Below are 22,691 nucleotides of genomic sequence, written 5' to 3' on the forward strand. Positions count from 1 at the left end.
AAATTATAAATTATATTTAAATATTTTTTTTGTTCTATAGATATTCAAATATAGTCTAAAACATAACTTTATATCCACGTGACTACACAAGTTTAGTGTTTTGTGAGTTATTTCAAATATAAATTTAAAATTTTTAAAAATTGTTCAAAACAAAAATAGAAATATTTTTTAAAAACATATATTAAAAGTTATTATAAATTATTAACATTATATTATAATCAATAAAATTATAAAACATGTAAATCATAAGTCAGATATTAAATTACTCAGGATAATGTTTTAATGTATGCAAATATAGCAATTATATATGTATAGGAGATGTAGTTTCTATTAATTCAATTATATGTAAATTATAAATTATAAATTTAAATTTACTGAATCTGACATAAAAATATATGTAGAATATTTATAAAATATAAAATTATAAACCAAAATTAAAATATAAAAATTAACAGTTAACATAGTTATTTGAAATTTTATCATTAAGAACTTTAAAATTTAATTTAAATATTTTTAGGAATAGACAAAAGCTTACTTATTTTTTTCTAGAAAATTGAAACAATCATTTAAAAATTATCTGTAATTTAAGGGAAATAACTATTGTGTCGACACTCCACAACCATTTCTCAAAATATAAAGAAAATGAATTGAAATATCATATAGATAACAGCGAATATTATTTTGAAAATTTTTCTCCAAACAAAATCTTACATTTCTATCTATCTGTTGACAAATTTAGTCAAGTATCTTGGCCAAAATCAAATAAAGAATAAAGTCAAGTATACCTGAATAAAAACTGAATTTCGAGATAAATCAAGATATCGATCACATTCATTTTTAGCTTATGATACACCAGAATCACGTAGTTTTAGAGTAGTATTATTTTTTCCCTGGTAAATAAAAACTATAAAAGATTCTGGATCTCAACCGGAGAGAATGTCGTTTATTAAAATCCGGAAACACAAAAAAACGACACCGTTTCGGTATGATTAAGGATCCTCTACAACTTGGAAAGTTGACCACACATAATTTGCGCAAGGATCTGGACCATTAGATTAAACTAAAAACCATAATGAACCGTTAGATGTGACTTAAAACTCGAAAGCTAGTAGAGTCCAGGTCCAAGATGGACCCCACATTCCACCTTTGAAAGGCTTCAACCTCTATCTATCTCTCTCTCTTTCTCTCCCACTACTATCCTATGCAAGCTCCTCCTCGCATAAAAAAAAAACAAAAACACTTAACGAAGAAGAACCAAAACTCATCTCTTCACGCTTCCACACTCGTTCTTTCCTGTACCATTAGATCTCTCTCATAAGAATTTAAGACAAGTTAGAGAAGTAGTTAACTTCTGGTTCTGTTTTTTTCTTTTTCCTTCCACTTTTCTGAGAGATCACATTCACTTATTTTTCTTTTCTTCTGTATTTATCTCCATTTTTATGTAAAAAACAGTTGCATAAAATTTGTGTTCTTCCGAGCAGGGAGATGGTGAGAGACACACTGCTTCTGTTGTGTCTGCTAGTTTCCACTTGTCTCTTCACTTCTTCATCTGCCCAATCTCCAGGTAATTTGTCTGTTTTTGGAATAATGGATATAAATGTCACAAGGGGTTTAGAAAAAAAAAAAAACTTGCCTTTTAATCACAAATCTCAAGAGCTTTGATGTTTGTATGTTTAGTTTGGATTGAAGTAGAGAAAAAAGATTGGGAGTCTTTGTTGGGTTTGAAGTAACATAAAGAATGAAACTTTACTTGTTGTGATTTTTTGACAAGGGCAGGCTTTGTGAGCTTGGACTGTGGAGGTGCAGAGCCATTCACTGACGAACTTGGACTTAAATGGTTACCTGACAATCATCTTCTCTTCGGAGCAACCGCTACCATCTCTTCCCCTAACCAAACCAAAACTCAGTACACTACTTTAAGACACTTCCCTGCTGATGATTCAAGAAAATACTGCTACACTCTCAACGTCACAAGCAGGAGCCGTTATCTCATTAGAGCCACTTTCCTCTACGGTAACTTCGACAGCAACAACGTGTACCCCAAGTTTGACATCTCCCTAGGAGCCACTCACTGGACCACCGTTGTTATCTCTGATGCTAACGTTATTGAAAAGGCAGAGCTTGTGTTTCTTGCTTCGAGTCCTAGCGTTAGTGTTTGTTTGTCTAATGCAACCACAGGGCAGCCGTTTATCTCCACACTCGAGCTTAGACAGCTGAATGGCTCGATGTATCTCACCGAGTATGAAGACAGTTTTCATCTGAGCGTTGCAGCGAGGATCAACTTCGGTGCAGAGACTGAAGATTCCGTGAGGTATCCAGATGATCCGTACGATAGGATATGGGAGTCTGATCTGCTGAAAAAGGCTAACTATCTTGTGGATGTTGCTGCTGGGACTAAGCGAGTGTCCACCAAATATCCTGTAGAACCCGCTGGCAATGACAGACCGCCGGAGAAGGTTATGCAGACGGCTGTGGTGGGGACAAACGGGTCCTTGACTTACAGGATGAATCTAGAGGGCTTCCCTGGTTACGGTTGGGCGTTCACTTACTTCGCTGAGATTGAGGAATTGGCTGATGACGAGTCGAGGAAGTTCAGATTGGTTCTACCTGACCAGCCTGAGTACAGCAAAGCTATTGTTAACATAAGGGAGAACACTCAGAGAGGTTACAAGGTTTATGAGCCTGGCTACTATAACATAACCCTTCCTTATGTGCTGAACTTCCGTTTCGCCAAAACGGCTGATTCCTCCAGAGGACCTATTCTGAATGCCATGGAGATTAGTAAGTATCTTCAGAAGAGTGATGGCTCAGTAGATGGTGAGTTTAGCTTTACTCTTAGTCTTAGTGTTGTAGTAGTGTTCACATTTGATGACACTTCTAAAATGATTTGCTTGTGTTGTGTTGCAGCGACTGTTATGGCTAATGTAGCATCTCTATATTCTTCAACCGTGTGGGGACAAGAAGGTGGAGACCCATGTTTACCTTCACCGTGGTCTTGGGTGGTTTGCAATTCGGATCCACAACCAAGAGTTGTTGCCGTGTAAGGATGTCTATCTTAGTAGCTTTAGTTGTTGTTTCTACTGTGTTTGTTATGGTTCAGTTATATTCCTTTGCCTGTTGTTAACTGCAGAAAGCTCTCGAATAAGAACTTGACAGGAGATATACCTTCTGACTTGACAAAGCTGACCGGTTTGGTTGAGTTGTAAGTGTACTTTATATCTCTTGGGACTCTTGTTGTATTTTTGGACTGTTATTGATGTTTTCAACTTCTGTTCTATGGCAGATGGCTTGATGGGAACTCTCTAACGGATCAAATACCAGATTTCTCTGGGTGCACAAACCTGAAGATAATGTAAGAAAGCAAAACATTGTCTTTTGGGATTTTGTATTGGTGTCTATTGGTTTTATATAAAGTTTTTTTTTTAATGTGGCAGACACCTCGAGAACAACCGATTAACCGGAAAGATCCCTTCCTCTTTGGCTAAACTCCCAAATCTGACAGAACTGTAAGCTACTTAGACCCCTCTTGATATAGTGCAAACATTTGTATGCACCTAACCTGCATGAGTATTGCAGGTACCTGCAGAACAATATGTTGAGTGGGAGAATCCCATCAGGCCTCAAAGGCGTGGTCTCGAAGTAAGTATCTTGTTCCATTCAAGTACATAGTTTAACTGCTTTAAACGTAAGCAGTTCCTAGTTGCTTAAGAATTCCTCTATCTTTGTGTGTTTGCAGCTTCACTGGGAACTCTAATCTTGGAAAAGGTGAAGGGAAGAAGCTAGGTGTCATCATTGGTGCATCAGTTGGTGCTAGTGTTCTTCTTATCGCCACAGTCTTCTCTTGCATCTGGTTGTGCAAAGCTAACAAGAATAGCAAGAGGAAAACTTCAGGTACTGTTTGTTTGCTTGCTTGTGTATCATATGGTTTATTATGTTACTTTACCTTCTTGTTTTTGGTTAATTTGCAGCTGAGTTTACGAACCGTCCCTTGCATGTTCAAAGAGCGTCGTCTACACTTAGTGATGCTCATGGAGACGGTGGACAATGCTTCACACTTTTTGAGATGGAGGAAGCCACCAAAAAGTTTGAGAAGAGGATTGGTTCAGGAGGTTTTGGGATTGTGTACTACGGGAAAACACGAGAGGGGAAGGAGATTGCGGTTAAAGTTCTTGGGAATAACTCTTACCAGGGAAAGAGAGAGTTCGAAAACGAGGTATACGTATATGCCAATATGCACCACAAGGTTTTGTTTTTTTGCTTAGGATGTAACAAGAGTTTGTGGTTTATGGTATTGTTCAGGTTACATTACTCTCAAGGATACATCACAGAAACCTTGTGCAGTTTCTTGGTTATTGCCAAGAAGAGGGTAGAAACATGCTCGTGTATGAGTTCATGCACAACGGAACTTTGAAGGAGCATCTCTACGGTAACAACATACATTCCCTCACCTTGTAGTGTAGCGTTTTGCTTTAACAAGCGTTTTCTTCTTTCAGGAGAGAGGAGAATGAGTTGGATTAAACGGCTTGAGATAGCTGAAGATGCAGCCCGAGGTTAGCGAAGTGAACCTTATTACACAAAACAGAAAAGAGTTCTTGATCTCTTTATCTTTGATTGTGTTTGTGTAGGGATCGAGTATCTACACACAGGGTGTGTTCCAGCGATCATACATAGAGATCTCAAGACAAGTAACATCTTACTAGATAAACACATGAGGGCAAAGGTTTCAGACTTCGGTTTGTCCAAGTTCGCAGTTGATGGGACCTCACACGTCTCCAGCATTGTCCGTGGCACAGTTGGATACCTAGACCCCGAGTACTATATATCGCAGCAGTTAACGGAGAAGAGTGACGTATACAGCTTCGGAGTCATTCTTCTTGAGCTTATATCAGGCCAAGAAGCCATATCTAATGAAAACTTCGGTGCCAACTGCAGGAACATAGTCCAATGGGTTAGTTAGTTAGTTAGTTAGTTACATTCTTGTTCATGATTATTCGGTTCTTGATTTTATTCGGGTTGTTTATGCAGGCCAAGATGCATATAGACAACGGAGACATCAGAGGGATCATTGATCCAGCACTAGCTGAAGATGATTACAGTCTGCAGTCAATGTGGAAGATCGCAGAGAAAGCGTTGCTGTGTGTGAGGCCTCACGGGAACATGAGACCGTCCATGTCAGAGGTGCAGAAAGATATCCAAGACGCCATAAGGATTGAGAAGGAAGTGTTGGCCGCGAGAGGAGGGTTGTCAGACGAGTTCTCTAGAAGCTCTGCGCATTCGCAGTCTTCGTCTCTGATGAACATGGGAACGACGCATGACTTGGCTGGTTCTCACAACTTTGTCTCCATTGATGAGTCTGTCTTGCAGCCAAAAGCTCGGTAGTAGCAGCATGATTTGGCTTTTTTTTTTGTACAGATGCTTCACACTTTCACTCATGTTTTTTTCTATACTATTATTAAACAACAAAGTTGAGCTGCATAAATGTTGATCAGAGTTTGAGGCTGAGCTTAGCCAATAGACAAAGAAGCTAAAGCAGTTCACAATACAGCTTAGAGGGTACAAAAACATGTCTACACGTTAAAACTTAAACGAAAAAAAAACAACAAAGCGAAAATTAAAGACAACAATGATAGTTTTTTTTGTTCTTACTTCAGTTATTATCACTTCTGACTCTTCTTCAGTAACACACCAAACTTCTTTAGCATACTCCCATTCTTCTTCTTTGGAGAAGACAAATCATCATCAGTTTCATCTCTATAAGGAGACATCATGTTGACGTTCCTCCTCAACGGACTCTCCAGCGATCCTGTTCTCTCCACATACTTCCCATTACTGTTACCGTTACCAGAGAGCATAGAAGCTGCGGCTTCAGCCGCTTTCCTCCACTGATCACACTGCACCTTGAGTCTCCTTAGCTCACCTTCTAGCTCCGTGTTAGTCACTTGCGCTGCTCCTAGCTGTTCTCTTGCGTTCTCTGCTCTCTTCCCGCTCTTATCAGCTTCCTCAGTCAGACTTCCAAGCCTCTCCAAGGCTTCTGCAACAGCCTTGTCCTTCTCGCTCTGGACCTTCTCCATCTCGCTCCTTAGACTCTCGTTCTGCGACGTTACGCTCTGCAGCTCCATCTCCTTGTCCATTAGATTCCCTCTCAGCTCCATCACATCAGACTCCACCTTCTTGAGCTCGCCCCTAACCTCCTCAGCCTCTCTGATCTTCGAGTTCAGTAGCTCGTTCTCGTCGGCTAGTATCCTCAGCTTAGCTTCTTTATCCATCAACCGTTCATGCAAAGCCTCTCTTTCGCCTCTGGTTCTCTTCAGCTCTTCCTCCAACTCACCCTCTCTCTGCGCGTATCCGGACTTCACTGCCTCCACCTGTTCATAAGCGCTTCTTATCTGCAACGTGCTCTGGATGTACTCTTCGTGGTACCTTCTCTCGGTTACTTCCACTGCAGACTTCAGCTGGCTAATCTCCTCTCTCGCAGCGTTTATCTCTTCTCTGAGCTCTGAGTCCTCATTAGCGTTTCCACGAGCCTCAGCTTCTTCCTCCAGCTGTCTCACAAGCTGCTCTAGCGACTTCACCTCTGATTTGGACTGCTCTAGCTCGGTCGTAAGGGCGTTACAAGCTTCAGAGATCTTCATCCCATCTGAACGTAACATCTCAAGCGTCAGGTTCGCTATCTGTAACTGCTTCTCGGTTGCTGAAACAACTTCATGCGCTCTAGCTTCTCCTTCCTTTGCGTCATACACCTCGCCTCTAAGTTCCTCGACAAGAGACATTGCCTCGTTGAGTTTCATCCTCAAGCTCTCAGAGGACTCGGTTTCAGACAGCTGCGCTTTGAGTTTCTGAACCTCGTTCATCGCAGAAGCCAGCGCGGCCGAGTCCATGGCGTGCTGTCTCTGCATCGCTTCGAGCTCGGACTGCCACGCTTTGTCTCGTTCCTGAGAGAGCTTGCGAAGCTCGTCGATTCTTGAGTCCTCTGAGGCGTTGATCTCCATCAACTGCTGTTTTGTTTCGTTTGCTTCGTCCTGAGCTTCTTTCTTTGAAGCTTCGGAAGCGCTCAGCTGTTCCTTTGCCTTCTTTAGCTCCTCTTGCAGCTGAGATAACTGAGATGCCGCCGCCACTTCAGGTGTTCCCCATGTTTTCCTCTTCTGAATCTTTGCATATGCATTAAGCAACAACAAATACACAACAACTCAATAAACAGAACAAACCATACATTATTGCAGTTACTACAACACCTAATAGTTACTTAGCATGTAGCAGCACCAAAAGTGAGTCTCAAGCTCTCTACAACACATACTAATTTAGTGAAAGGGTCCAAAACGGAGACTAGTGTGCGTCAAATGCATATAGGTAATGATGAAATAGAAGTATTTTGCAAAGCTACTACTAGTACCTCAATTACAGGGGTCCTTGGAGAACGGCGATCAGCAACTACTTTTGGGCTCTGAGTTTTAGGCGTCCTGATTTTTGGGTTGGGAGATGAAACAGGGTCTGCTTCTGCAGTCTTGAGCTTACGAGCAGTTCTAGGAGTTGCTGTAGTAGGAGGCTTCTTCTGAGGCACCTCTAACGATCCAGGCCTATCATAATCACAAATGAAGCTACAGTGTTAACAAACAAAAACCACAACCAACAATAACAGAACAGGGAAAGCTGTGGACAAGAGTGAGGATTATTATTAGTATCACCTCGGTTTTGGAGTCTGCATTGCTTGGGATTAGAGTTTTGAAGACAAACCCTTTGAAGAAGAACCTGGTAAAAGAAGAAACTGTGTATGTGTGAGAAAGAAGCAAGAAACAACACACACGAATCTGTATTATAAGAGATTTTCATAAGCAGCATAGACAACAAACTCAACCGAAGTACGAAACTTAAGCAAGTATATACAACAAGAAGACCTAACAAACTAAAACTACACAAAAGACATTAGCTTCAAAGAGACTCCATTTGAAACTAACTACCACTACTACCAAACCAAGGCAACAAGACAAAACATTAAAAATAAACTGTTCAAAGTCAAGATAAGTTTTCCATCAAAAGTGATTATTCAATCTAATCGCAAAGATTAACCAAGTTACAAGCAATGAAAGTACATTTAGTATTCCCACATAAAATCTTTTTTAGTTGTCAAGTCATATCAAGTTTTAGTTTTTTTTTTTTGTCTTCAAATTTTGGAATCTTTTGTGGGAGAAAATAACATAATCTGTCATTTAGTTAACGGTGGGTTCTGGTTTTATTAGGTGTATTTTCCCCAAAATAGAACATAACAGATCTTAAGAAGAGTAAAACCAAAAAAGAAACTCTGAGAAAAAAATTTCAGATTTTCTTTTTAAAAACTCTTTCTTTATAAAAACAACAGCAATTCCTGGAAAAAAAATATATTATTAAAAGTTTCGGTTGAATCTTCAAGCTTACCAACCCAAAGAGAAACAGATGTCGAATTTTCATAAGAGAGTATACACAATAATTAAACCAAACCCAAAAAGATTTACACTTTCTGCAGCTTAATAATGCATAAAAATAACTGATAAAAACCCCCCAGAAACTGAAGGAAAATATTAGGGTATTTCAAAAACACTATCAAAGATGAAATCTTTTAACAAAGAGATAGAAACCCAGTAAGTCTGTGAGAGAATCATTTCAAAGAAGAGAAAGAAGAAGTAGTGTTCGATGTTCGTCACCTGCAAAACTGTGATTTTAGCTGCTTCCCTCTTTTGCTCCAAAATGCTCTAAGAACAGAGAGAGATCGGAGATGCTAAAAATGAAAAAAACAAGAAAAAAAGAGAGGAAAGGACCAAACTTTGAAGAGTCTTCAGACCAATTGAGTTTCAGACATGATCTTCTTCTCTCTTTGTCCCTAGTGTTGTTCTCTTACTGGACTCTACTCGTTTCCCCAAGTCGTTTGCTTCTTTTTTTTTCCCACTGAACTGTCTATTTGTTTACACTAATATCCAGAAAGAGAAATAGAGACCTGTGCACAAAAAAAGATTTTGAAATCATGATTTTACCCCGATAACTTTGTTTAGGACAGTATAGTCCCTGTTTTATTTACCCCTTCTCTTTTTTATTTGCGAAATTTTTATTTTTAATTTGCATGAACAATAATTAGTTTACTATATATGGAAATAAATAATTTATATTTTTTAAAAATGATTGAAGTTTGAATGGTGGCTACAAGACCTACTTTACACCTTTCATGTTGTTAATGTGCCTTAATGACATTACTTCTCAAATTAGTGCGTGTTAATACTAATTGTTTTGCTTTCTAATTTCGCATTTTAATGCAAACTAGATTTTGACCCGCACGCCCGTGCGGGTGTATTTTCTATAAAATATATTGCTATTTATTTTCCATATCAATATTAGAGTTGGATAAAAATCTGAATCCAAAAAATCGAACCGATCCCGATCTAAAAAGAAGTACCAAACCTGAACAAAAATTTATTAAATATCCAAATTATTTAAAATTTTGGTATTTAGAGAACTGAAACCAAATCCGATTCGAATCAAAGTATTTCGGATAACCGAATGTATTCGAAATAGATTTATATACTTATATATATATTTTAGATTTAATGTATTTAAAAACATCGAGAATATATATGATACTTTTAAGTTGGTTTAAATAAATGATAATATATATATAAATAGTCATATGTAAATATCTAAAATCATTAAAATACAATCAAAACACCAAAAATATTGAAAATAATTATTGATTCTCTATCAAAATATTTAAATAAAACCAATTTATATGTTAAGTTTAGATATTCTGACATATATTATTCAAATTTATATAGAATATATTATTTTGTTTATATACTTTGAGAAATTTAAAGTATATAATGAATTTTAAAAATAGTTTAAATGGGTTATCCGAACCCGAACAAACCCGCAAAGATATAAATTGAATCCAAACCAAAATTTAGAAATATCCGAATGAGACTGAAATCTTTGACCTGAACCGAACCCGAATGGGTACCCGAACGCCCACACTAATTCACGATCTATTTTTTTCTTTTAAAAACATAGTAAACATATAATCAATAGTATTTTATATGTACTATCATATATATAATCACTTATATCCGGTCTGTAGTTCAAAGAAATGATTATTAATAATGGTCTTCGTGTTGGGCTCGTAAAGCTCGGTTAGTAACAAACGTGAAAGCCTAATTACTTAGTAAAGACCTACACTTAATAGTGATGGCATAAGATGTAATTAAAACAGTGAAGTATGGGTTAATTTCCAATTGTACTTCACTTTTAATAGATTAGATACAAATCTAGCGTAATTTTACCCCCAAATTTTTCAATTCAAACCATAATGTTTTTAGAATGTTAGTGAAAAATGATAGTAACACATTACTGGTGAATCAAAGTTAATAGTTCAAAGCTTTGAAGAAATCTTTTTTTTTTTGATAAAGGGCTTAATGAAGAAATCTTAATACAAATACTAATTCAACAAAACTATTAGTCAATGATTTTCTTCAGTTTTGTGCTTCACAACTCGCTTTCCTATCTCATTTCCAAATTTATGTTAGCTATCATCCATTTGAATTTAGAGTAAATGACTACATAGACATACAAATAGTAATTGAAAACGTGGGACTAAACAAAATGGCAGCCTATCAGTCTGTTGGTGATTATGAATAATGGAAGTGTATTTTATACACATACAAAAATACGAATGTATATTGGAAACCCCTGGTCGTCAAACAAACAGGTTAGTGTTATCACTTTGGAATTAGGATTTCTGGGACAGAAAAACTTAGGACTATACACGGAAAATGAGCAATAACTTATCACATTTATGATTGTCAAATTGTTGAATAATTCATTGTGGGGTGGGATGACTAATGTTTGAGTCGTCTAATGTGACCTCATTAAGTATTTTAAATGTAAGTTTACAAAAAAAAAATTTAAATGTAGCTTTTGATTTTTGTTTTGTTTTGTTTAACAAGCCGGTTTAAAGTAGTTTTACATTGATGAATTTTAAAAAGAGTTTGAACCAACTAAGTACAAAATAACAGAAAAGTAAGAAACTACAGTCAAGTCGAACACAACCAACAAAATTCCCAAGTGTAAATTTGTTGTTAATTGTCTGAAGGCATGTATAGTCTACCAATACATGCCTTCAAAAGTGTAAATTTGTTGTTGTTAATTTGTTGTTAGTTGTTAATTTCTCTTATAGTGTAAATTTGTTGTTAATTCCCTCTGTTTCTGAATAAGTGTCGTTTTAGAGTTGTGCACATGGATTAAGAAATCATTAAATTTTGCATATTTTCCATACAAAAATATCATTATCCATACATCTCAACCAATAGAAAAATAAAATACCGAATAAAATTAATAAATTCTGCATTGAAATACTAAAACGACATTTATTTTGTAACGAAAAATTTTCTCTACAATGACACTTATTAAGAAACGGAGGGAGTATGTACGAACATGTTTTAATTATCACCTTGATCATTAAGGCATTAGCTACACTTTTAAAATTTTCTTCTCTTTTGTCGAACAATCTTGTGGGATTGTCTTGTGGGATTTTGAGAGTTTGCATCAAGCTTAAAGAAACGAGGAGTTAAACAGTAAAAAGTAAAAAGATGTCCTGTATCCGAAAAACACAGTAAAAAGATGTCCATATATATGAAGTGAAAGAAAGTAGAAAAACAGTAAAAGCTTTCAGCGCGCCAGTCACGTGTCGGCCTCATATGACTCCTTAATTGCCAACGGTAATATTATGAGTCACAGACCCCTATAGTTTTCTAATTATATTTTATTGTGAATAATAACTTAAGACTTAGGATGCAATTTTCTATATACTTTATAGTTTTTATACTCCTATCATCTACCTCTTTGCTAAAAGATACACCTAATCCCTCAGTACAGTTTTTTATATAGTTGCTTTGAATCACATTGTTCTTGCAAAGCTATCTCTCTCCTTTATGCGTTAATAAACGTATTTCATCTAGTAAATTAAATAAATTAATCTATCAAATTTAAATTCATAAAAAAAATCCAACTCCACTATAAATGTCAAACTGTTAAGTTAAAATAGACTACCACTGCTCCAACTAGGGCTGGGCAACCGGGGTACCATTCGGGTGTCGGTTCTATTTTAATCGGGTTCGGGTTTTCATGGTTACCGAAAACCAGCCCCATTCGGATAATTTAAAACTTTGGTTCGGGACCGGTTCGGGTGCTCTTCGGTTCGGGTCGGAGTTGGTAAATTATTTTGGTATTGGTATAATCCGAAATACTATCGGGTTTAGGTTTCAAACGGACTTTCGGTTCTTGAGTATATCGTTTATACTAAATCTAACCAATACAAATCTAAATAAATCGAAACTTGCAATACAAGTAAGTAAGTAAAATAATCAATTTTGTCATTGAGCAAAGAAAACTACTGTAAAACAACGTAAATTTAAAATGAAAGCCAAACATTTTCATTGATATAAATAAAACAAAATAAATGAGAGAATTCAAAGAAAGCTAAAGCCAAAACCAATACCAAATGAAAAACATTTTATTCAATGAAATCAAAAACCAAAAACTTAAATAAAACTTCAAGCTTCAATTGCAAGCACCATCTTCAACCTTCAACCACAAACTTTTCAAACTTCAATCTTCAAGACCTAAGTAAAATCAGTTTTTTATTTTAAATATTTTATTTGTATAAATTTTATAACCAAAACATAAGTAAGATTGATTCAAAAATAAGAAAGAAACATCAACCTTGTTCCTTCAAAATCAAAAGAAAAAGTAAACACATCTATCGATAGAAATAAAACCAAATAAATGAAAGCATAAGCGAAAACCAATTACTCATGAAATGAGAAAATATTGTTCAACGAAAACAAAACCAAAATATAAGAACTTCAAACTTCAACCGCAATCTTCAACCATAAACTTCCATGTTATAAAACCTCCAGCCTTTATGTAATAGATAATAATTTATATGTTTTTTTATATCTAAATGTATTTTGGATACATATCAGGAATTGAAATCATGTTTGGTACAAGATTTTTTTGGGATTTTGAATGTTTCGGGTTCTATTGGATATCCATTTAAATTCGGGTTCGGTTCGGATAATACCCATAACCCAAAATACCATAAATAAGATCCATTCGGTATTTATGTCGGGTTCGGATCGTTTCGGATTTGTTTTGATCGGATCGGATTCGGTTCGGATTTTCGGGTTCGGTTAATTTGCCCAGCCCTAGCTCCAACAACCACATGTAACTACCACTGGAAAAATAAAAAGTGGACAGTGGAATCTTATTAAAAAATATGGAAAAGCTCATTATCTGATTGAGGTTTTGAATTGTTAATATATAGTACTCATTTAAGTTAACAGATTATGTACAGTTATTTGTTTAGTTAGTAATAAAAGTAGTTTTGGGAGTCCATGCATTACTGTTTTTCTCTTATCGGGGATCCTAGGAATGCCCAGTTGCCACCGCAATAGGTTACCGGGATATAAATGCAACCTGCATATTTATTAATTTATAGTTTATACATACTATATTGTTGTAGTGTTAATATGATTTATGGACATTTGATATCCCCAAATTTTGGTCGGTCCACGTCCCTCACATTACATTCAAAGAGTTTTATTGGGACTATTATTCCATGTGCACATGCTCCTTTGACGCTATTGACGTTGACTGTCCATATCGAAATTAGATGACCTAGTGACCAAAGTTTCTATGAATATTTATAGATAACCGATGAAAACGGGATACCTATGCGACTATGATTATTATGTAAATTAAATAGCTAATAGACAAATATATTTGTTTGTATATATATTTTAAACTATATATGATTGAACTCAGACAACTCAAACACGAATATGATGGGCTTAGGTAACAGAATTCATCATACAAAAAGACATTTTTCCAGAGATACAAATGGTATGTTTTACACGTTAGAGAATTCAAAAACACGTTCGTAGTACTTATCTTTATATCTTTAAGCAAAGCATAATCTATTAATCTTTGGAAATTTAATATTGTAATATGGACATTTTAATTTATAACAAACTTCGACGGTTACATGAATCAAATAAATTATAAAAAAAGCGCGTCATAATAAGAAGCTGTTCTTTAAGTTAATTTATTCAGGATCTATCTCATTAGTTTAGCAATTGCATACTTGAATAATATATGGACACCCTTGGATCCAGTATCATGTCCTAGCTATGAACACGTTCTTTGTCAAAAAATGTCCTATGAACCTTAACAAAAAAAGTCCTATGAACACGTCAGGATCGTTTGTTCAAAAAAAAAAGAAACACGTGAGGATCGAAATTATCGGATGCGCAAGGCAAAGCACTTGTGCATTTGAATTATTTAAATTTGTCTATGATTCATATTCATGTTTAAGAACGTGTTGCTTCGCTTCAAAGATTCATATTCTTTTTATATATATATATATATATATATATATATATATATTTAATTTCTTTCAATTTCAAATTCATGTGATTAGGAACTCCAAACCAATAAACAAATTGCGGTTTACATTAGCAATAACACAAAAAGGTAAGATACGCTCTGCGGTTGTATTTTCATGTATTCCGTGATGAAATCACCAATGGCATGCATGCATGTTTATCACCGATCATGTTCCGACTCATTCACATTCAAAATCCGAACTGTATTTATCTACTTTAATTTGAAAAAGGAAAGGGACTAATTTGGAGGATATTAGAATAGAATAAAGCAAATCAGGTGCTAAAACGTGTTCTTGTGGGAAAATTGAGACGCCAAAGCATAACCTTGGAACAGTCTTGCGCCGGAAGTCCCTTCAACTTTGTATCGTCCTCCAAAACCACTTGCTTCACATATTTAATCGAATCCTATGCATAACGTAAAAAAAAAATAGTATACCCAAGTTATATACGCTATAATCAAAATAGCTGTGAAAGAATATATTCACTAAACCTAATGACCCATTTAAGCTAATGATTATGGAGTTCATTGGTTTGAATAATTTAGCAATAAAGACTTAAATGACATGCGCCAGTTTACCTACCCATCCACTTCAGACTATCTTGAAGCTCTATTCATTCATTTCCTCAATCAAATGTAAGAAAATAAATCGAATAGATAAAACTTTGAAGCTCAAGTTAATTACCTGTTTGGTCCCTTCAACAGAAGAAGGACGACCCCATCTTTCAGGGTCCCAAAGTATAGAACTATTGAAAGCAAAGCTTGATATATGAACCGGAGGCTTTGTCTCCGTCTCGTTATTAATTTTTCTCAAATGCCACCCCAATACTTGTGAAGATTCACAAACCGGCCCCTCTACTATCACTCGTTTCCTATTAGCTGATAGCAACGCCATTGGCCACGTCCCAAATACCCTGCCAAAGGGAATAGTTAAAAACAATTTATCATTTGATAACTAAAGCTAATATAGTTAGACGTAACACTTCATTTAATTTACATACTCGATATCTCTAATCTCATCGAAAAATTCAAGATCATAGATGTTGTTGAGTCCCGCGAAATGAACTATTCCGCTTAATTTGTGATGCTCAATGTGTCTCAACGCTAGGTTTCTCTGATGATCAAGCTCTGATTCCGAGCTCGTGAAGTTCTCCTTGAAGACTATACGTCTATACATTAAACCAGTCTTTCTTAACATCGTAGATGAAGAGTTCACGTCAGCTTCCGAGTGTTTTTCTACGACTATCCACAGTAAAGGAGGCGGAACTAGCCTCAGAGTGTTGGCCATTCTCCTTAGAAGAACGTTTTTGTAGCGATCTTTGGTCATTACTGGAGTCACAACAATCACTAGACCTCTTGGTGTAACTTCCTCTTCTGTCTCGGAGAGCGATCTGTTTTCTGGTTCAGCTTCTCGTGACTCTGAAGGAGCAGGGGCTTGGCCTTGGGAAGTGACCAAAGCTTTATCAACGAGGGAATTGGGTGTATAGGTAGAGTTCTCAAAAGTTTGGGGAGGAATCTGAGATTTGGAGGTAGTAGAGGCGGTGGTTTCGAAATTAGAGAAAAGTGAGGCCTTACCAGCTGGAGCAAAGCCAGTGAAGAAACCCATTACAAAACATAGAGAGAAATGGATCACAGCTTTCTTCCATATTTGAGTTTTCTTCTTTGATCTCTCCAGAGATCCCATCTAAGAAAGAGTGTTTCTTGAGTGATTTTCCTTTTTATTTTTGGAAAGAACAATGTTTGAAGAGTATGATTTATAAGATTGTTATGACAATTGTATAGTTTTTGTCTTTATATTTTTGGTGTGTGATTGAAACTGGTGAGCTACGGTGATAGTATTTTGATGTTTGGTGATTGCTTGTGTTGGTTGTGTTCTGCAACAACCAGTTGTTGGGATTGGAACTCATTAGCTGAAACATGTTTGACAAATAAAAGAAAATAATTGCTAGTAGAAACTATATTAAAATAAAAACGTTGCTTACTAATGAATCTTAATGCTACTAACTGTTATTGTAGTGGTATGAGTATTGTTATGATTATAATAGGAACTTATCAACCATTTTCGTTTACTTGAGAGACAACTTTGACCACACATATTCTTATATTGATTGAATCATTTTATTTTTTAAAACACTCTTATATTGATTGAATCACAATAGTTATCATTTTGTATGTGGTCTCTTGCTATTATAATGTGTATCAGACTCGCATACGTTGGGCCAATCTTGGTGTGCCTTAGTTTCAGATGTTGTGATGGGCCAAGACGATATACATGATATTCTAAAGTAACAATCTTCTTTCATTCTGAAATTTGTTTTTAGAGCATCTCCAACGTAAAACTCCATTTTTTTTTCCAAAATGGAGTAAAAATGAATATAGAGTAAAATTGCTCCAACTATATTCCATTTTTTACTCCATAATGGAGTCATGAACAAACAAAAAATAGATTACTCCATTTATGGAGTAAACTTCAAAATGGAGTGAGATATGGAGTTGGGTTGGAGCATATGTTACTTCATAATCACTTTTACTCAATTTTAGAGTTAAAAATGGAGTTGGGTTGGAGATGCACTTAGCTTTATTAATTTTATCTCTTGATCACAGTACCTAAAGGCTAATATAGAAGATACTCTTTAAGAAGTGCGAAGCGATTAAATTCAAAAATTTGTAAGGAGCCGTCCAACGTCATAGTTTTTATAGTTCACTTGCATATTATAGTTCCCATGCCATTTTATTTTGGTTAATATCACGTTCTTAGCCGATAAAATTAAAAACAATTTGTGGCGTTATATCATGACATTCAAATACATAATATGTACAAGTATGCCATTACCATTAATAGTACCATGCCTCTATAGAATGATGCCAAGCTTTTCAATCTCATTGAAACAACTTAGAGTAGGCAAAGGAAAGCAGCAACCTAATCAGGGAGAACTGGATGAGCCGTGAGCAAGTTGTATGCAGTCATCGAAGGACAGATAAGGCACGTTCATATTAGTAAATACATTTCAAAAATTTCTTCTTATTTTTGAAAATTTTCACAATCAGCATATAATATGTTTTTATATATGGTGAGACTGGTAAACTGTCGGCTTAATTTAAAGTAACTCAAAGAGGAGGAAGAGAATGAACATAAAAATGAATATAGGAGTAAATGTTGAACCTATTCAAAATAAGTGAGATTATTTACACAAACTTTAGCTATATTCAGCTGAAAGTTAGCTGAAATATTTTTCAACCGGATTAGTAAATGACTTTCCGTGCTCTTCATTACTCAAAAAGAGTGTCAGGACATTGATTTTGAAGTAAAAGCAAGATGTGTCCCTAAAAGTGAATCCAACAAGAGATCTTAACAAGCAACTCGAGAGCATAGAGACAAAAAGTACAACATCTTATTGTAAGAAAAGTATTAAGCCGTGCAGAACCATCGATTTTGTAATAAAAGATCCTGGCCGTCAACTTTCTCCAACCAAACGTGTGAACATGAAAATATTATAAAAAAATTACACAAGCTTCGATCTGAATCATATAGGGACCAGAGTGAGAGCTTCAAGAATATTTTTAGTCGACAAGCAAGAAGATGAGTTTTTCTTCAAGACCCGTTTCAAGTCCGGGTCGAGCCGAAAACCCACCTCTACTTATGCGGTTTTTACGGACCAACGCCGGAAGCAGAAGCAGACACCGTTCCCGCGCCCGTCCCCGTTCAAAAAGACCTATATTTTTCCGGCGGAAAAACGCGACGGAGACACAAGAACCGTCTTCACCTAAAGTCACATGCATGGGTCAAGTAAGGATAAACCGGTCGAAGAAGAAACCTAAACCCGGAACTAACCGGGTCAACGGAGGTCACTTGCATGGCGGTGCAACGGAGAACCGCCAGCGGCGTAGACGGTGTGGATGGGTCAAGAACGCGTTTTCCTGGCACCCTTTCTCCGGGAAACTAAAACCGACTTGCTTCACCCCTGCTTGGCGCAAGTGGAAGTCGTTTACTAATGTTAGTTTCTCGAGAAAGTCAGAGAAGAGATCAGCGTCGTCGAGGAGTGAGCCTATCTTTAGCCGCTCAACGGTGGAGCCAGAAGAACGTGAGGAGGTTCGAAAGAAAGAGCGTAAACAAGAAGAGGAGGATGAAGCAGATTCAGATAAGTCATTCCCAGCTACCCCTCCGAGAAACGCTTTCTTACTAACTCGATGTAGATCTGCTCCGTATAGATCTCCTTCATTGGGTGATAACTTCTTGGAAGAAGAAGAGACAAAGGAATCTCACTTCCAACGACATGGTAATGACGTCGTCATTGCGTCGCCGGAGAATGTGTCGGTCTCGAGTGTTACGGAAGAAGTGAAACGGTGCGTTTTGGGATCGTCACGAAGACGGTGTATGGTACTCACGCGCTGTAAGTCGGAGCCTGCGAGGCTCGGAGAAAAACTCGTACCCGAGAACCGAAGGTTGGGCTATACGTAATAATAATGGGTTTTACATTTTTTTTATTATTTCTTGTATTTTCACTGAGAAATTTAAATGGAATACGAATACTATATTCTTTGTTGGATTTTTTACTTTGGAAAATTTTCGCTGAAATTTAGGGCATTAAAAGTTTTCTTTACCCTAGAGAATCTTGTGGTTCCCTGCAGGCGATGTAATATTTTTCTAGTGTCCCCATCTATGACATGTAATTAAACAAATAATTTCGTTCGTACAATTATATAGAATTATTTTGTGCTATGATTATAGTTTTGTATTTTTAGAATCCTAGGTCTCTGTGAGCATCTTTACTTTTCCATACATGGTGTAATACATTTGTGAAATACAAAACGGGGATATCTAAACCTCCAAAGGCATGCCTCAAAACATGAAAAGCTTACTAACATTAGAAACAATCTGATTTACTTCAGGGCCGACGGATATAGAATAGCAAAAACTGAATAACTCACAATAGTCTTAAAACAATAACGACGACACAGAAGCAATCCTTGCATAATTTCTTAACGAAAAGCGAGAAAAAAATCTTATTAAATTGCTATATATATCCACAGTCTTCTAGACATAGTGAGCTACAAGAAAATAAGTTAATCCATCCCAACCAATAAAGGAATATGTAACAACTAACAACTACAACAACGAGCCATCAAAAGGCGCAGAAATAAAATGCAGCCGGACACTGATACAAGCTTAGGACTATCACAAGTTTCGTAGGATGTCAAAAGCAAAGCTTGATTGATTTGAAGCAAGGGTGCCAAAAGCTCGAGCTACTTAAACCAAATGAGCCCAGTAATTTTTGGGATGATCTGAGACGAGAGTGGATCAATGTTTACCATACAAATTGTGTAAGACTTATAGTAAACACAAGTTTTTAAAAATAATAAGGTACATATATCTCAAACTAAGTAAAGAGAGGACACGTTTTATTTCATGGTGAATAAAAAGGTACATAAGGGATGGGATGTAATAGATAACAACTACATCCATTATTAAAAAAAAAAATTAAAAGAAGATTTTGTAATTTCTCTTGAGTTTATGATGAAAATAACTCAAAATGACTCTAATTTCTTACATCAGGACTCGACTAGCTTTGTTCAAAAGAAGGATGGCGTGGTTTATCTCACCATGACCAGAAGTATGTGGAATTGGATTTTTCTTGACAAAAGGGATCAGAAGTTTTGCTTCTTTGACATTTGAGCAAGGTGGGTGGTTCCAGTTAATTCAGTCACTAGGACAACATTATATTAGTTTTGAGAGGAAGTCATGTGAACGTCATATTAGTTTGAAAGGGAACTCTTTAAAAGAGGAAAATATAAAAGACGGTTGAAGATGCTCTGAGTTGATAAATGGTTGCTTGTACATACAAAAACAGTAGCACTTGATGTAACCGAGATTTTTGATTGAAAAAAAAATTACATTCGTTCAAAACAAAAGAAAGAAAGAAAGAAAGAAAGAAAGAAAGAAAGAAAGAAAGAAAGAAAGAAGATGCTCTAAAACTCTGATTTTGGTCTTGAGCTGCATTTGTGATAATTGAAACTTGTGGATTGAAGAACTTTAGCGGCTTTTAATTATATGTTAAAATCGTTCCAAACTTGTGTGTCCATCTTATTACTTTTTGGTTCATTTTGTTATTTCAGAAGATGACCTTTGTATATTTTAGAAAAGTGACACAAATTGTTTGAACCATTACAATATCAAGTTGCTTATAGAAATAGTGAATGGGAATGTCAACAGAAAAAGTGTTCACTTTCATGCACATTAGACTGGCGTTGTCCAAATGGAGATTATTACATTCAGTTCGTTTGTCATCTCTTACTCCTCTTCTCTTCATACCATGGAGGCTAACTTGAATCAGATGCAACTTATACGTTAAGGGGTTGAACCATTTGTAGATTTTTATCTGAAATTTTAGTACTTCTAAATTTTTTGGTTTTTGAAGTGTCGATGATAGTAACTAGTAAGAAAAATATTTACGAAGGCAAAAACAATTTGATTTCATTGATTGTTTTCCCCGAGTACACAAACATTCACATATCCCACAATGAAGCCAGAAATTAGGAAAGACAAAAGGAATAAAACAGAGCATATATTTTAAAACCAAAGTTGCCAATTTTGTACATACATAATAACAATCATTTTGTCATTGCTATTTTGTTTTGTGTGGCTAAATTCAAGCTGCACTTCGGAAGGAGCCGAGGGACTTGGAACCAGAGGCCCTTAGGACGAATTGGTGATAAAATGCAGCTATCGCAGCTCCGATGAATGGTCCCACCCAGAAAATCCACTGTAATCAAATGAAGACCAAAAATATTCAGTACTATTATCCCATTAAAAAAAAAACATAACAATAGTTTGATTAGAACATACGTGGTCATCCCACGGCTTGGACTCGTTGTAGATAACCGCGGCTCCAAAACTCCTGGCCGGGTTAATCCCGGTTCCGGTGATTGGAATAGTGGCCAAGTGAACCATGAACACGGCAAATCCAATTGGAAGTGGCGCCAACACCTTTTATTTCATAATTCATAACCACAAATTAATTAGTTATATCATATGTTCACTAACTGTATATCTTGTAACTGATGAAGAATACTTACGGGGACGTGGGAGTCTCGTGCGTTTCTTTTGGGATCTGTAGCGGAGAAAACAGTGTAGACCAGGACGAATGTTCCGATGATCTCTGCAGCAAGTCCAGTCCCTGTGCTGTATCCGTCAGCTAGAGAGTTTGCTCCTCCACCGTAACGTACGTAGTAAGAGCTTTGGAAGGCTTTGACGAAACCAACTCCACAAATAGCACCCAAACACTGAGCCACCATGTATAGCACTGCTCTAACCAACGATACCTTCCTTGCCAAGAACAAGCCGAACGTCACGGCAGGGTTTATGTGACCACCTTCATAAAGTTTTTGGGGTCAATCTCAAATAAACAAGAAACTAAAGAGTCACGTTTATTTTTAACAGATTTGAACCGATATTAACCGGACCGGTGGGTTATGTTAATACCTGAGATACCGGCGGTGCAGTAGACAAGGATGAATATCATGCCACCGAAAGCCCATGAGATGCCGAGGATTCCGACACCTCCGCACTCGTCGCCTCCGGCCTTAGTGTCGGAGGAAATCTTGTAGCCGATGACAGTCAAAACAGTGACGTACAAGAAGAGGAGGGTGGCTACGAACTCGGCGATGACGGCTCTGTATAAAGACCACTTTGTCAACTCCTCCGCATCGAAAAACGGAGTTGGCGGCGGGTCTTCGTAGTCCCTTGTCGCGAATCCCTCTGCTCCTTCCACTTCTTTCGCCATTTAATATTTTTAATATATCAAGAATATGTGTGTTTTGGTTATTGTTCCTGTTTTGTGATTGTGGAGGGGTGAAGGAAGGTTTGTTATATAGAGTGAGTTCTTAGTGAATGCTCTTATTAGTTTTGTATATACATGTTAATAACCTGTACGTATTATTTTACAAAAAAATGTTTTCCTTGGTAGGTTAATGCCGTAGGGGTAGGCACGGAGCGGATATCCGGAGTTTTAAGGATATCCGTGATCCGATCCGTGCCTTACGAATATTTGATTTTTTGATCCGATCCGATCCGTAACTCTTCGGATATCCGGAACACCGGATATCCGCGAATATCCGAATTTTTGCTGAATATCCGATTTGATCCGTAAAAAATAATAAAAAATTAAAAAAATAAATGAAAATAAAAGAAAAAGAAGAAAATTTGAAATAAAATAATAATATTTCATTAATTATTTTTT

The 22,691-nt window shown here is 36.4% G+C and overlaps 5 protein-coding genes across 10 annotated transcripts; 2 read left to right on the top strand and 3 right to left on the bottom strand.

The window, feature by feature from the left end:
* The first annotated feature begins 1,184 nt into the window (after positions 1–1,184).
* LOC108812068 (probable LRR receptor-like serine/threonine-protein kinase At1g67720) lies at positions 1,185–5,464 on the top strand. Of its 4 annotated transcripts, none has more exons than XM_018584217.2 (14): positions 1,185–1,295; positions 1,482–1,564; positions 1,777–2,817; positions 2,908–3,040; positions 3,131–3,202; positions 3,284–3,352; positions 3,435–3,506; positions 3,577–3,639; positions 3,737–3,891; positions 3,969–4,213; positions 4,300–4,426; positions 4,494–4,550; positions 4,626–4,948; positions 5,026–5,464. In XM_018584217.2, exons 2-14 carry the CDS (start codon positions 1,486–1,488, stop codon positions 5,377–5,379), a joined length of 2,790 nt encoding a protein of 929 aa, XP_018439719.1. In that variant the 5' UTR covers positions 1,185–1,295; positions 1,482–1,485; the 3' UTR covers positions 5,380–5,464. The 4 variants fall into 4 exon arrangements, with proteins under 4 accessions (XP_018439719.1, XP_018439716.1, XP_018439717.1 ...); XM_018584214.2 differs by having other exon boundaries at positions 1,193–1,354; XM_018584215.2 differs by having other exon boundaries at positions 1,195–1,340.
* A 54-nt stretch (positions 5,465–5,518) lies between these two features.
* Positions 5,519–8,941, bottom strand: LOC108812069 (interactor of constitutive active ROPs 2, chloroplastic). 3 transcript variants are annotated; one of them, XM_018584219.2, is made up of 5 exons: positions 8,795–8,933; positions 8,676–8,723; positions 7,683–7,746; positions 7,391–7,574; positions 5,519–7,148 (listed from the first exon to the last, which is right to left on the bottom strand). In XM_018584219.2, the coding sequence occupies exons 3-5, from the start codon at positions 7,700–7,702 to the stop codon at positions 5,658–5,660; spliced, it is 1,695 nt and encodes a 564-aa protein (XP_018439721.1). In that variant the 5' UTR covers positions 7,703–7,746; positions 8,676–8,723; positions 8,795–8,933; the 3' UTR covers positions 5,519–5,657. The 3 variants fall into 3 exon arrangements, with proteins under 3 accessions (XP_018439721.1, XP_018439720.1, XP_056846052.1); XM_018584218.2 differs by having other exon boundaries at positions 8,676–8,941; XM_056990072.1 differs by lacking the exon at positions 8,676–8,723 and having other exon boundaries at positions 8,795–8,934.
* Positions 8,942–14,505: 5,564 nt separating this feature from the next.
* On the bottom strand, positions 14,506–16,244 carry LOC108807159 (beta-1,4-xylosyltransferase IRX9). The gene is made up of 3 exons (XM_018579416.2): positions 15,456–16,244; positions 15,140–15,368; positions 14,506–14,861 (listed from the first exon to the last, which is right to left on the bottom strand). The coding sequence occupies exons 1-3, from the start codon at positions 16,136–16,138 to the stop codon at positions 14,730–14,732; spliced, it is 1,044 nt and encodes a 347-aa protein (XP_018434918.1). The 5' UTR covers positions 16,139–16,244; the 3' UTR covers positions 14,506–14,729.
* Positions 16,245–17,811: 1,567 nt separating this feature from the next.
* LOC108812009 (uncharacterized) lies at positions 17,812–19,174 on the top strand. The gene has a single exon (XM_018584139.2). The coding sequence runs from the start codon at positions 18,035–18,037 to the stop codon at positions 18,911–18,913; it is 879 nt and encodes a 292-aa protein (XP_018439641.1). The 5' UTR covers positions 17,812–18,034; the 3' UTR covers positions 18,914–19,174.
* A 1,726-nt stretch (positions 19,175–20,900) lies between these two features.
* On the bottom strand, positions 20,901–22,339 carry LOC108812011 (aquaporin PIP2-2). Its single transcript, XM_018584143.1, has 4 exons — positions 21,935–22,339; positions 21,529–21,824; positions 21,299–21,439; positions 20,901–21,215 (listed from the first exon to the last, which is right to left on the bottom strand). Exons 1-4 carry the CDS (start codon positions 22,233–22,235, stop codon positions 21,102–21,104), a joined length of 852 nt encoding a protein of 283 aa, XP_018439645.1. The 5' UTR covers positions 22,236–22,339; the 3' UTR covers positions 20,901–21,101.
* Between the last annotated feature and the right edge of the window lie 352 nt (positions 22,340–22,691).

This window comes from Raphanus sativus, chromosome 6 (assembly GCF_000801105.2).
Source record: "Raphanus sativus cultivar WK10039 chromosome 6, ASM80110v3, whole genome shotgun sequence".
Classification (NCBI taxonomy): domain Eukaryota; kingdom Viridiplantae; phylum Streptophyta; class Magnoliopsida; order Brassicales; family Brassicaceae; genus Raphanus; species Raphanus sativus.

Bases quoted from the DNA above. Each gene is read 5' to 3' on its own strand.
- LOC108807159 (XM_018579416.2), bottom strand. From the start codon at position 16,138: ATGGGATCTCTGGAGAGATCAAAGAAGAAAACTCAAATATGGAAGAAA. The intron at 15,369-15,455 runs GTATGTAAATTA...TCCCTTTGGCAG, and splicing joins GATGAGATTAGAGATATCGA to GGTATTTGGGACGTGGCCAA. The intron at 14,862-15,139 runs GTAATTAACTTG...CGTTATGCATAG, and splicing joins CTGTTGAAGGGACCAAACAG to GATTCGATTAAATATGTGAA.
- LOC108812068 (XM_018584217.2), top strand. From the start codon at position 1,486: ATGGTGAGAGACACACTGCTTCTGTTGTGTCTGCTAGTTTCCACTTGT. The intron at 1,565-1,776 runs GTAATTTGTCTG...TGACAAGGGCAG, and splicing joins TTCATCTGCCCAATCTCCAG to GCTTTGTGAGCTTGGACTGT. The intron at 3,892-3,968 runs GTACTGTTTGTT...GTTAATTTGCAG, and splicing joins TAGCAAGAGGAAAACTTCAG to CTGAGTTTACGAACCGTCCC.
- LOC108812009 (XM_018584139.2), top strand. From the start codon at position 18,035: ATGAGTTTTTCTTCAAGACCCGTTTCAAGTCCGGGTCGAGCCGAAAAC.
- LOC108812069 (XM_018584218.2), bottom strand. From the start codon at position 7,702: ATGCAGACTCCAAAACCGAG. The intron at 7,575-7,682 runs GTGATACTAATA...TGATTATGATAG, and splicing joins ATGCAGACTCCAAAACCGAG to GCCTGGATCGTTAGAGGTGC. The intron at 7,149-7,390 runs GTACTAGTAGTA...GCATATGCAAAG, and splicing joins CAAGGACCCCTGTAATTGAG to ATTCAGAAGAGGAAAACATG.
- LOC108812011 (XM_018584143.1), bottom strand. From the start codon at position 22,235: ATGGCGAAAGAAGTGGAAGGAGCAGAGGGATTCGCGACAAGGGACTAC. The intron at 21,825-21,934 runs GTATTAACATAA...AACTTTATGAAG, and splicing joins CTGCACCGCCGGTATCTCAG to GTGGTCACATAAACCCTGCC. The intron at 21,440-21,528 runs GTAAGTATTCTT...ATGAAATAAAAG, and splicing joins CACGAGACTCCCACGTCCCC to GTGTTGGCGCCACTTCCAAT.